This window comes from Misgurnus anguillicaudatus, unplaced genomic scaffold (genome assembly GCF_027580225.2).
Source record: "Misgurnus anguillicaudatus unplaced genomic scaffold, ASM2758022v2 HiC_scaffold_32, whole genome shotgun sequence".
Classification (NCBI taxonomy): Eukaryota; Metazoa; Chordata; class Actinopteri; order Cypriniformes; family Cobitidae; genus Misgurnus; species Misgurnus anguillicaudatus.
Genome location: NW_027395282.1, coordinates 1695668 through 1710000, shown reverse-complemented (window position 1 = coordinate 1710000; position 14333 = coordinate 1695668). Strand labels below are relative to the sequence as shown.

The following is a 14333-nucleotide window of genomic DNA, read 5'->3' as shown; positions in this document are numbered from 1 at the left end:
TACAGACATTGCCCAAGATATCTTCAGCAAAAAAACATACATGTAATTTATACAGATTTGAAGCAGCTTGAGGGACAGATTTTTTATTTTGGGGTAAACTGTCCCTTTAAGTGCAAGTGTATGTCATGTAAACATAGCACCAGATAGGGAGATGTACAGTACTATACAGGTTATAATAAACAATAATGTTTAAGCAAAGCTGCATTTTAAGTATAGTTTTTACATTACAGGACAATAAACCCTTCTTAAAACATTTATAGATACAAAAACGATAAACATCGCTCGTCTTCTCTGTTGTTATGCATACACGTGGAAAACAAATGTTGTTTTGCATCATCCTCTATGCATCAGGCAGCAGAATGCGATGTGGTCGTGATTCTGATGAGATATTTAGGAGGAAAATCCTCTATCTGACTCTTTATGCAATGCAATAAAAAATATTTTTCCCATTTAGTGGCCTTGGTTACATTCAGCAAAAGAGAGGAGTAGGCAAAAAGTTATTACATTTTGATTAAATATTTCAAGAGTTTTGTCATTGAATAAGCAGCGTGTTGTATCATGCACAATAAGAAAAGAGACGTTTATTAAGAAAGTATCTATGTTCTATTAGAAATCTTCAAGCAAACAAATAGTTGCTGTGCGTCCCACATAATGAAGGAAAGAGCTACTTCTGGGAATAACTTTTATATGCAAAACTATGTATTATTAATGCGCTTGTATGGGGACTATTGTTATTATAGGCCTATGCTAGAGTATTGTGTGACCTTTCTGTTAAATGCCCATTAGACACCTTGGATCCAAAGGAAGGAAATCTTTGTTAGGTCCGGGTGAAACAGTACCACTTGGAATAGGGATGTGGCTTGGGTTTTTTTCACTGCGCTTTGATTGGATATAAAAAAGTAGGCGTTTCATTCAGAAATGGAACTAGCATCAGTTGGAGGGGGCGGAGTTAACGGATGCTCCCGCCCAAGCCGTCTAGCTGACATCATCAGAGGATGATCGCCACAAGTGGGCGGAAGTACATTTTCAGATTTTGATTGAAGTTTAGGAGGGCACATGAATAAAAAAATAATGACTTACCCAGATAAATTGTTTATAATTTACACAATACTGCATTAACAAATGAATGTTTATTATTTAAATTATATTTAAAAAAAATGTTTATATAGTTTATAGCACAACCTTGACTGTAATGTCTTGATACACTATTAACATCACCAAGGGTGATACCAATTGGCTCTTCAAAGTTCTTGGCTCTTTAAATATTATAATTGATTTAAATACGGCGATTAGGAGGAGACCGCCCATCTCATGAATAATAACATATGCTGACCTGTCATCTGTGCATATGGAATCTCCCCCAAACAGATGGAAGTTTGTTCGAGAGCATTTGTTGTCCTGGATAACTAACGAATCTGACCTTTTGAAAGTCAAGACAATTAAGCAACAACTGGACGTGGCAAGAACCTTCACCATCTGGATTCTTCAGCTGGGATGTTTGGCCATCATGTTCTTGTCGTCCATTTCATTCATTCTTTTAAAGCAACTTCTGACGTGATAATTACATTTTATAAAGCTTGACATTGATCTCTTTTAAACGCAAATTGTAGTTTTGCGCCATTTGGCAGTTTGCTGAAATGAATTTTCTTTGTTGTGTAAAACGTTTCTTTTCAGTAGACTCAGTAAAATGAATAATTTCCTGGTAAAAAAATCATTCACCTGGTTTATGAAGCAAAATGTTTTTACACACTAAATGTGCATCAATTGCTCTTCATTTATTGCTGCTGCTTCACTTACATATTTAAACTTTAACTCTTTCCCCGCCAGCGTTATTAAAAAAAGTTGCCACGCCAGCGTCAGCATTTTTTATGATTTTCACAAAAGTTTAATGCCTTCCAGAAAATGTTCTTCTTTAAATATATACACATTAAATATATCAAATAAAAATATCAGACCCTCTGCATTGAAAAAAAACATTACATCTTATCTTCTTATCTTCACCTCTCAAATATGGGTAGGTTTTTCAAAAATAAAAATGTTTGAGCAAAAGCTGAGATAATTGCATTTTTGTTAGAGATCAGATTCTTGTTGTTTGCCTTCTGGGTTTAATAAGTTGGGTAAGAGCGCCACATGGTGGATAATAGCGGAAATGCGGATTGCCGGAAAAACTGTCAATGGCGGGGAAAGAGTTAAGGGGCAGTTGCCAGGACTGGGCTTATCTTAGTCCCAAACTAAAATGTATGTTTGAGCTGCCATAATAAAAAAAAACACTTGTACTGACATATCTTAAAATATATCGGTGTCATTGTTTTGTCCCAAGGGTTCACACGAGTATTTGTTGGTTTTTGTTTGTAATATAACTAAGGCCTAGTTTAATTTAAACCCTGTTCGGGAAACTCCTAAGAGAAATAGACATAGAAATATGAAATTACATCCAATTTTTTCAGACCAAAATCTGTCGAACACGCATCACGTCATTATTATGATGTCCAAACTTCTAAACACAAAGTTCTCAGACTGCTTTAAGTCTGTTATGTTTTATGGGGTTGGTATAAGAAGGGGCTATGTGATAGGAAATTACAGTATATTGTTATAATAAGCTTACATTTATACATCAAAGTGACTTAGAAGTGTGTATATACATATATATCTCCCAAGGGTTTTTCCCTCCTAGGACTTTTTTTTATTTCCTCAGCTAAACAGCCCGGGGTTTTTTTCCTCCTAGGGGTTTTTTTTTCTCCTAGGGGTTTTTTTCCTCCTAGGGGTTTTTTTCCTCCTAGGGGTTTTTTTTCTCCTAGGGGTTTTTTTACCCCGGGGAGGCTGCCTTCTTGGGCTTAACTTAGCTTCCTCTTCTAGACGTTACATTAGTAATACGCTCGCTTATAATGTCGAGTCATAGCCGCAGCAAATTTGACTGCTTATGCTATCATGTATTATGTTGTGCTATCTGTGGTTTTTCTGTGCTTTTACTGCTTCTATTAATGTAAAGCTGCTTTGAAACAATTAAGTATTGTGAAAAGCGCTATATAAATAAAATTGAATTGAATTGAATTGAAGTGCATTTAATCAATATGTATCTGCGTGTTTGTTACCTCACCAAGGGACTTGAATCCATGGCCTTTCCGGTACACCAAAATTTTTTTTAAATGCCGCCCCCCATTTCTACTTACAAAGTACTATACAAAAGTTGGTTCAACTTAAAGGTATAGCGGAAGATTTTCCCGAATTATTTAAAAGAACCGCCCCTCCGTAATTTTTAAAAAATGCACACGAAACTCTCTACCTCCTCCCGAGAGGGAACGCCTGTTAAACGCGTGCACGAGAGAGAGAGAGAGAGAGAGAGAGAGAGAGAGAGCATGCAGGAGCCTAGTTCTTCTATTCGCTCTGTTTACAAGTTGCTGTCGGCATGTTTACCGTGTCTGTGCGGTTCGTGACTCGTGCCAGGGCTAGCATCGCTAATCATAACTTACATCAACTTTACTAGCAGTGATTTTAAATGGATTTCTCCAAATAGCATGACAAAATGTACCTTTCCAGTAGAAACTTCGTGTGGGAAGCCCAACCTGTCCTTTTAGCTCACACCAGCAGCCAGCGTGTGAAATAGTCTCCCATAAACATTCTGGTCTTGTTTCTTTCTTTATAGTCCTTTCTCTTCTTGTCATACAATTCGTAGACACTTTTTCTCTTGCGACCCTCAGACATTTTGAAAAAAAAACACTTCAATGAGCTTCAATGAATGGTTGAAACCGTAGCACAACACACATACACGTGAAAGTGCGCATGTGCAGAAAGCGAACCGAGAGGCGAGCACGTACGACGGTTATATGTCAACATATAATCAGAATGATTGACATCTGGGATGACCAATAACAGAGGTGATCCACCCGGAAAACGAAAATCTTCCGCTATACCTTTAAGAAAGTAAGTTATTTGGTTGCCTTAAAATTTAAGGTTATTCAACCTAAAATTATCAGTTGACCAACAATTTTACACAATATTAATCAACTAATATTTTTAAGTATAAACTCAAAATTTGACTTCTTTAAGTTGAACCAACAAATCTGTTTTTTTTTTACAGTTGACAACCTGAAAGTTGCCACTGATGGTTTAGTCACAAAAGTTATTCAGTCAACTCTCACGCTAACTGCACACTTGACATTGATCCTGGCCAACTCCAACCAGTCCAAAATGAGAAAGTTCTCCAATCCAGAAGACCACGAGCATTGACACGTCAAATTGAGTTCAGTAGAATTCCTGGTTCTTGGCTCTCCAAACGGTTCTGCCTTAAGCAAAATCCAGGAAAGATTATGACACGATGTGCGTCTAGCAAGGTCACAGGAATCACTTCCGATCGGTGGCAATTACAGAAACGCTCATAGTCTTCCTTTCTTCATTGAAACACTAGCTTGTAGTTGCAGGAGCAGAGATCTAATGTTCTTTCCTTTCGCTCCACAGGGAATCTTCCCGGCCTGCTACGTCCACTTAAAGAAGGCCGTCGTCACCAACAGGGGGTAGGAAATTTTATACTTTTTAAACTGAATTTTTCCAAGCTGTTGAACAATGGGTTTAAACAAACACATAGAAGAGAAATGGACATTTTATGTATTCATTTTTTTTCCACTCAGTGTCGTCTAATGTCTTCTGAGATTTTGGAAGCAATGAACTCTTGACTCTTATTTATGGCTTGAGCTACAGATATTGTGCTTTGTACATTTAGCCATTTAGCAGATGCTTTTATCCAAAAGCAAGGACAACAACAAAGTGATTCGTCTTACTTTTGAGTGTTGTGCATATAACATCACACTTGTTTATGGCTGGACCGATTATCATACTCTGTTATTGAATATTTTTAGATTATAATACATATCTTTTGGTACCTCTACATAGTATTTCTCTCTTTGTGTTGGGGCACACTTATACTTCAGCATGAATTTCCAAAATCTAGGGACCGTACCATACACATCATCCATCCATGCACGTAATCTTAGAAAACATGAATATAATAATCCATTTTGTACAAATCTATGGCAATGACAGAGCTACACCACAGTTGACCCTGTATTTATCATTTTAAAACTCAGATTACAATTAAATGACCCCTAGGCATCCAGATTCATTTATTTATTTGAATACAATTGTTGAATGTTGATATGTATAAGGCATGACAACTCCCAATTCAGCTCCTACAGTGTAAGCGTGTTTCGTAACAGCCAGGAACTCTGTGTTGTCGGTCCCACAGGGATCTCACACCGGAAAACTGCGACGCTGTCAGCCCACACTTCCAAGTGTTTGTTTAAGCTTTTGATGTCTTCCAAGGTTTCTCGAAGGTGTTCGTGCATGGCACTGCATGTAGATCTTCACAGTCTTCCCACAACACACACATGCATACGTTCAGCTTTTTGTGTGCGAGCAGATCCCAGGAGTCTTGTTCAGCAGTTTGAAGCTACACAAACTTGTTAGCATCCGGCTTCTTACAAGTCAAACTGCAATAGCATTTTAGTGCAATATTAAAAGAATAAATACATCTAAATTAAATGGATTTCAGAAATAAAATCATATATATATATATATATATATATATATATATATATATATATATATATATATATATATATATATATATATATATATATATATATATATATATATATATATAAGTAAGGGGATTTCTAAGTGGGCTATTGACACAAAATTTCCACTAGATGTAGCCATCAAGCCAAATATTGAATTCATACAAAGAAATCAGAACATTTAAGTATACAAGTTGAGTCATAATAAATAAAGTGAAATGACACAGGGAATAACTATTGAACACATGAAGAGAACAAGGTGCAAAATGGCATAGAAAGCCAGGAGATCACCTGAAATCTGTCAGTGTTGAGAAAGAAAGTTAAGTTTGGGGGTGCTTTTCAGCAAGGGCAGACTTCATATTATTGAAGGCAGGATGAATGGAGAAATGTACCGGGACATTCTGGATAAAAATCTGCTGCCATCTACCAGAAAGCTGAAATGAAAAGAGGGTGGACATTTCAGCTAGACAATGATCCCAAACACAAGGCCAAGGAAACAATGAAGTGGTTTCAAAGAAAGACAATCAAGTTGCTTGGATGGCCCAGTAAGAGAACTGAAGATCAAAGTTTATAAAGGAGGTCTAGGGAACCTTCAAGATTTAAAGACCATTTGTGTGGAAGAATGGGCCAGAATCACTCCTGAGCAATGCAGACGACTGGTCTCTCCATACAAGAGGAGTCTAGAAGCTGTAATCACCAACAAAGGCTTTTCTACAAAGTATTAAACATGTTTTCAATACTTAGGCCCAATCCCATTTTTCTGTCTTACCCCTTCCCCTTACCCCTACCCATTAGTTTTGCACGTTAACGTGAGAGTAAGGGCTATCCCAATCGGCCCTTACCCTCATGTGAACGTGCAAAACTAAGGGGTAAGGGGATTGGGGCTTATTCTTTGTGTCATTTCACTTTATTTATTATGACTCAACTTGTACACTTAAATGCTCTGATTTCTTTGTATTAATTCAATATTTGGCTTGATGGCTACATCTAGTGGAAATTTTGTGCCAATAGCACACATAGATATCCCCTTACTGATACAAATGCTGATGTGTCAAATATTAACCCCCCCCCCCCCCCCCCCCCGCTGTATATGCAATAATAAATATTATATCTTAGTGTAAATATTATGAATTCTATAATATTATAAAATGCTATAACCACACTTTATAAATAAAAAATTAACATGATTTTTACAACTGTACTTTGTTTACTTCACTTTTAATATATGCAAATTCCCATAGTTTTGATTGGCTATTACTTTCGCATGTGAAATAAGTAACAGTGCTCCTTCAAAAATGTCTTAATACAGCAACATTATTTTGGCGGTTATAATGTGCATTATTGTGCTTATACAGAAGTTGTGATGTCACAACTATGATTTCAGAGAGACACATTTCAGTGCTCAATTTTAGCCAATAAATCACATGAACTTTGCCTTGTCAATCTCCCGCACATGTGCATTGATCAAATTATAGCATCAACATTTCAAATTTCCTTTAGTAGAGGGAAAAAGTCTCTTTAGAGGAATCGTTGGACTCATGTGATGATAATGCAGAACAAAGAGATGAATCTGTTTTGAAAGTGTGTCAGAGAAGGGCAAGGGAAGGACACCGGTGGACTGAAGGTGCAACAGAATGCTGAAGATAAATTGACAGTAAAACCTAAAGAGACAGCAGGAAGATGAAGCAGCAATTAAAGGAGAATATAATGCCATTGGTTTACAGATAATAGCTCGGGGTACACTGTTAAAGGCCTTTAAATGGTTGACAAATGCTATTTTATTTCCTGTGTTGACCTATTACTGTTGAAACAGGAAGTTAGGATGAAATTTGAACGTAAAACAGTAAAAATATAGTAACTTACAGTAAGAGATACAGTATGGTAATGTGATATCTCAAAGTACTGATATAATTACTGTACGATAGTCATTGGTGGAGTTTGGGGGGACAGGGGGGGCATAGCCCCCCAAACCAGAGCCAATTATAATTAAAGCCTGAGCTACTAATGAGAATTAATATTTTATTTGTCTAATCTTAATATTTTAAGGGGTATGCTGAGTAACTTAAGGCTAAAATAGTTTTAATTTATTTAAACAATATTTAAAAACCATAAAGCTGCACTCTCTCGCTAATCTTAAAGTATTAAAGTCCCCGACAGGTGCCCCCCATACACAAATGCAAAACTCTGTCTATGACCCCAAAGTTTAATTTATTTTAGTTTTGGTTATTTTTTTTAATCGTTTTACAGTTTTTTCTCACTTTCCTAAGTCGCTAAATAAAAGTGTCTTCTAAATGCCTACATGTACGTTAGTCATATTGGCACCTTTTCAACTTTATCAGTTTATTGCTAAGGCAACATTTCTCAAGTCTATTCACAGACATGCTTTTAATAGTTTTAGTTAACATTAACACAACCCTGTTTTTTTTACTACATTTAAGGTTTTTATTGCAATCAATCATGCTAAACTGTGATCCGTGTGTTTTCCTACAGCCAATATGAGACGGTGGTCCCTCTGGAAGACCCCATTGTGACAGAAGTCACCTCAACCCTACAGGAATGGTCTGTTCTGTGGAAACAGTTGTATGTGGTAAGTCCTATCTGATCATCAACTTCTCCGTTATCTCGGCTGAAGTGCGGGGAATGGTTGCGGTCAGACGACTACAAAAATTCATATCAGTCAGTAGACTGGATTACAGTGGCTTTAGGACTCGAGGGTAGTGGATCCTGAGCTGAGATAGTTGTTCATCAACCCAACAGAAAACTAGGAGACAAAAACATTTGGTTTTACAATTTTTGTCTTTAAACTTGAATCATTGACAAGCAATTATTAATCTGTAAGAAATATTACTATATTAAATGCTTTATGAGATTGTATTTTGTCGCCCACACTCAGAAGGCCTTCATGTGCTCTTCCTTTGTACTCAAATTTCAAAAGCTTTTCTCAACTTAATCATCTTGAATATCAAAGACCCCTTTTAAGTTACCTAAGAAATATCACATGAAGATAATTATAAAGCAGGAGAACCTGTGTGGAATACATTGAATGATTTGGCCTTCATTATACAAAAGACTTAAAATGAACTCTGACAGCGACTTTTATGTACGCCTGTAATGAGGGATTACCAAGCATTAGTATAAAAATGACAATGCAACTCGCTCTGTCTGTTTTTCTCCTGTGTTGAGGAAACCGTGTCAGCCTTTGGCATCCATGACTTTACTGCCTTAGATTTTACGTCATTGTTTATATCATTGTACTGCTTTTGTGACTTTTCACAGCTGTGGTGACTCTGTTTCTCACATGATCATCTCACTTTGCCGTCTTTTGCTCTGATATTTGTACACATTCGCTAGTTTGTGTAATGGCCTATTTACATCTTGAATTGTCATTCATGACATCATAATTGTATATATTAAGTATATTAAGTTTGAAAATATAGGAGGGTTTTAATCAACCACTTAAAACACCCTAGTAACCACATAGCAACACCTTGGAATCCTAGCATCATGGAGACCAGTCTCGTTTCAAAGGAACTCCACGCTGCGTCAGAAAGCTGCCGCTTTGGGAACGCCTGCAGCGGGACGCGTCTATGTATTTATATAAAATTCGACCAATTGTTCGGTGTGACGCCATAGGCGGAAGCCAGAGAGCATAAATAGGAAGAAAAGAAACGCTGACTTTAACTCACATATGCCGAAGCGGGTGTACAGGTATGGGGAGTATAGCAAATGAGACACAGCGTCTGGTTCCCTTCTCAGGAAACAGAGGTTACATACGTAACCTGAGACGTTTTGCATGAGGAAAAATCCATAAATTCTTCATAACTCACATATTTTTTAAATTATACTGAAAAGTATACACACAACACGTCATTAATAAGTCACTGTCAGAAAAATGGTAAAGAAGAGAGGCACTGGGGCAGCACCTTTTGTAATGCACTATTTTTAATATGTTTGATATTACATATGTGAAACGCACACTTGCGGACCATTTAAAGCAGGGGTCTCCAACCTTTTTTCATTGGAGAGCTACTTTCTAAAAAATAAAAGTGGTCGAGAGCTACTTGTGTCACGTTATACCTAAATTAGTGAGTTAATAGACACCGGTCTATTAACTCACTGTGATTTGAACTCTTTCCTGCCAGCCTTTTTTTTTAAAGTTGCCAGTGTAAGCATTTTTTTTTATTTTTCACAAAATTGTAATACCTTCCAGAAAATGCTTTTCTTTAAACATAAACATACGATACATCAAATGAAAGAACACATCCTACAACAACAAACAAAAAAAAACTGTCATGTTGTCTTTATACTTTTTTATCACCTCTTGTAGGATTCGTCCAAAAATACCACATTTTGAATAAAAAAATCAATTATTAAAGATCAGATTTAGAAAGATGATCCAAACATAGAGTATTTACTGCTTTTGGATTCATAATATGGATGTGCATGTATGACACGTATGGCTCTCTGGTATCTCTTGACATTTGATGTTTAAATATAAGATGATAACCCATTGAACCTGTGACGACGACTGTATTTTCGTTTTATCAAAAATGAATCCGAAACCAGTAGCTCGCGAGCGGCGTGTTGGAGACCCCTGATTTAAACAATAAACTGACACCAAGACATTAATTGGTATAATTTTACATACAACAACGTCAGAACGGTCCTCTTTCTCCACACTGGAGCTGTAGGTTCGCATACGTCATGTGTGACCTTTCGATGTAATTACGTTATACGTAAGGTCAGGCTGGTGCATCACACGGCTAGTGCAAGACAAAAAGTTTTGGTTAAAAGTGCATATTTATTTATTTTTCTTGCCGAAAATGTCAATCGTTTTGCTAGATAAGACCTTTATGCATCGTTTGGGATCATTTAGAGCCCTTTGAAGCTGTGTTGAAATGCCAATTTTAAACTGCATTTAAACTGTAAACTGAGGTCCAGTAAAGTTTATTAAATTGAGAAAAATTCTGGAATGTTTTCCTCCAAAAACTTAATTTCTTCTTGACTGAACAAAGATAATTATTGTTTTTTATATTTATAAAAGTGTAATATTACTGTAATATGAACACTTTTTATGGTGTATTCTATCAATGGGTACCACTCCAGTGACAGCTAGGGACCATTTTTTGGACACATTTTAACACATCCAGAATTCCAACAGGACTCCTAAATTATGGTAAGATGGTGGCCAGCTGAGGCGAGGATCACTATTTCGTGTCGATTTAAGGTTCACTGTTAGACTTTTTATTGTATATATACGGTAACTGAGTTACTGTAACTGCCCCATTACAATACCATAATCGTTCATGTTTTTTACAGTATGATGCCTTTACAGCATTTCCATTTTACAGTATGATTCCCTTACTGTAACCTAGTTTAAAAAAATATATTGCCTTGAAGGGGAATCGAAGCCGGTTCGCCCATGTCGTAGGTCAGTAACACTACCACAGTGCCACAGATTCACTCCTAATACTCTGAAGAAGTGAAATCTTGGCGCCACTAGTGTTTTGAAGTCTTGAGGTCAAATTTAAATCTGACGGTCAAGTATTTATCCATAATCCCTTTCTTGTTTCTATCTACAATTCTCAATAAATTATTTACACTGCTGAAAAACAATTCACATTTTGAAATTTGCTTCACTGCTAAAAGCATAACAAATAAAATGTATTTCATTTCATAGATATATTTTATTTTTCCATTTTATATGCTTTTATAACACTGTTTTATTCAACTACAGTAGCACTACTGCTGTTGTTTTACAGCAGTATACCGCATACAGTAAATCACTGTAAATTAAATGTTAAAACCCATAATGCAATGCATATTACAGTAATGAAGTGGAAAAGAAAATGATGGTATTTTACTGGGCATTTTGTTGTAAGTAACTGTAGAAATTTCAATTAAGTCTAACAGTGTTGCATAAGAAAGGGAACAGAAAGAGGCACGAGGCTTCAGCCGGGCAGATAGTGGAAATTCATGCTTCACGGCTCAGGTTAGAGAGACGTGGACACGTCAAGCAGCCGGTCACGTGGAAACGGTTGTTGTAATGGCTTTTTACAAACCATCTCTTTTAGGAACTCAAATGTTTCTGGGACTCCAACCAAAGCTGGCACTTATCAAAAGCCAGTGTGGGTGATACAATTATTTGATTCATTAATGAACAATGTTTTTTAGATTTGCTGTTTGGCCGTGGTTTGTTTGGCAGATTGTTGGGGATTCAGCATGTAGATTTAATATTATTATGTGTGGTGGTTAGTTTTGGCTGGTTTTGAGTGTGTATATTTGACATGGTTTTCTTACATAAGTTGTTATCCAAATTACTAAGAAGTGATTATATAATGTTGCTCTTATTATTATTGTTAATATTATTATAATTCTGTACTGTACTACAGTATTACAATATTGTAGTTGTTGTGTTAATACAGGTTTATTTGTCATGTATTTTGTTGTTGATTTTGCAAGTTAACATGTTTTAACATTGCTTAAAATATCAACAAGTAAAATAAAAAGGTTTTGTGTAGACTATATGAAAAAGTAGCCCTCCGGATGTTTTAGAAGTTTTATCCATTGTGGTAGCCCTTGCTCTCAAAAAGGTTGGAGACCCCTGATACTGTACACTCACCTAAAGGATTATTAGGAACACCATACTAATACTGTGTTTGACCCCCTTTTGCCTTCAGAACTGCCTTAATTCTACGTGGCATTGATTCAACAAGGTGTTGAAAGCATTCTTTAGAAATGTTGGCCCATATTGATAGGATAGCATCTTGCAGTTGATGGAGATTTGTGGGATGCACATCCAGGTCACGAAGCTCCCGTTCCACCACATCCCAAAGATGCTCTATTGGGTTGAGATCTGGTGTCTGTGGGGGCCATTTTAGTGCAGTGAACTCATTGTCATGATCAAGAATCCAATTTGAAATGATTCGAGCTTTGTGACATGGTGCATTATCCTGCTGGAAGTAGCCATCAGAGGATGAGTACATGGTGGTCATAAAGAGATGGACATGGTCAGAAACAATGCTCAGGTAGGCCGTGGCATTTAAACGATGCCCAATTGGCACTAAGGGGCCTAAAGTGCCAAGAAAACATCCCCTACACCATTACAACACCACCACCAGCCTGCACAGTGGTAACAAGGCATGATGGATCCATGTTCTCATTCTGTTTACGCCAAATTCTGACTCTACTATCTGAATGTCTCAACAGAAATCGAGACTCATCAGACCGGGCAACATTTTTCCAGTCTTCAACTGTCCAATTTTGGTGCATATTGTAGCCTCTTTTTCCTATTTGTAGTGGAGATGAGTGGTACCCGGTGGGGTCTTCTGCTGTTGTAGCCCATCCGCCTCAAGGTTGTGCGTGTTGTGGCTTCACAAATGCTTTGCTGCATACCTCGGTTGTAACGAGTGGTTATTTCAGTCAAAGTTGCTCTTCTATCAGCTTGAATCAGTCGGCTCATTCTCCTCTGACCTCTAGCATCAACAAGGCATTTTCGCCCACAGGACTGCCACATACTGGATGTTTTGCCCTTTTCACACCATTCTTTGTAAACCCTAGAAATGGTTGTGTGTGAAAATCTCAGTAACTGAGCAGATTGTGAAATACTCAGACCGGCCCGTCTGGCACCAACAACTATACCACGCTCAAAATTGCTTAAATCACCTTTCTTTCCCATTCTGACATTCAGTTTGGAGTTCAGAAGATTGTCTTGACCAGGACCACACCCCTAAATGCATTGAAGCAACTGCCATGTGATTGGTTGATTAGATAATTGCATTAATGAAAAATTGAACAGGTGTTCCTAATAATCCTTTAGGTGAGTGTATATATAGATAATAGATGATCTAACATTTTTACATTTTATATACAGACCATATATAAAACAATGTTTTCAACTTATAGCGTACAGATGCCCCAAGCCAAAAATCAGCATTTTTGTGTGGTTAAAAGGCAGTTAAAATGACAGACTGTTATTATGCCAACCATGTAATGTTATGATTACTACATAACTTACCCATATGGTTAGATTATCTGTTCATGACATCAGTTGCTCATTACCAGATCTGATCTCTTTGGGCCATTTGTTTCAGCATCATTGAAACATTTGTTACAAGTCACTGCTTATTTGCTCTCAGTGACGGTCATACAAATGTGATCAAAGACACCAGACTGATAATAGTGCAATCTGGAAACAGCTTGTAAAGCACACTTTTTATTTTCTGCAATGTTCTTATTGACCAACATCCACTTTAGTACCTTATATCGTTCAACTGAAGTGCAAGCCAACGTATTATGAAATGTGCTGACATCTCTTTTTGGAGACCTTGTTCTTTGACATATTGTTTTGTAGCGTAAGCGATTGGTCAGTGTGTCATCCATACAGTAAATGATCTTTACCCGTGCGGAAGAAAACAGCTGTCAGTGCCGCTCTAAATCTCTGCAATACTTTAAAACTAACTAAACCGTGCAAGCAGATTTGCCCACATAAAAACATGGTTTATATTAAGGTTATGTTATTGTTACCATGGTTTAACTATAGTAGCCATGTTTTTTTGGGTTAACAAAACGGTGATTAATTTTTGTAAGGGACTGACTTTTGCTTTGATTTGTTTGTCTTATATATTATGAAGTCTTGCTCTGAACCAAGTGAAATTGGGATTTTACCATTGCTGTCTTTTACACACGCACACGTCAAGACCCCTTTGGTCCGACCCCCGTCTGCGATGTTGCCTGCGGGGCAAACCAACAAAGACGTTAGGA

The 14333-nt window shown here is 37.0% G+C and overlaps 1 protein-coding gene across 3 annotated transcripts in view; it reads left to right on the top strand.

Moving 5' to 3' along the window:
* LOC141363104 (dedicator of cytokinesis protein 3-like) overlaps nucleotides 1-14333 on the top strand; it is a 200840-nt gene that overhangs the window by 74260 nt on the left and 112247 nt on the right. For all 3 annotated transcript variants that reach the window (XM_073865640.1, XM_073865642.1, XM_073865641.1), the window contains exons 4-5: nucleotides 4456-4511; nucleotides 8061-8157. In XM_073865640.1, coding sequence (XP_073721741.1) covers nucleotides 4456-4511; nucleotides 8061-8157 — 153 coding nt within the window. The remainder of the gene's footprint in view (nucleotides 1-4455; nucleotides 4512-8060; nucleotides 8158-14333) is intronic.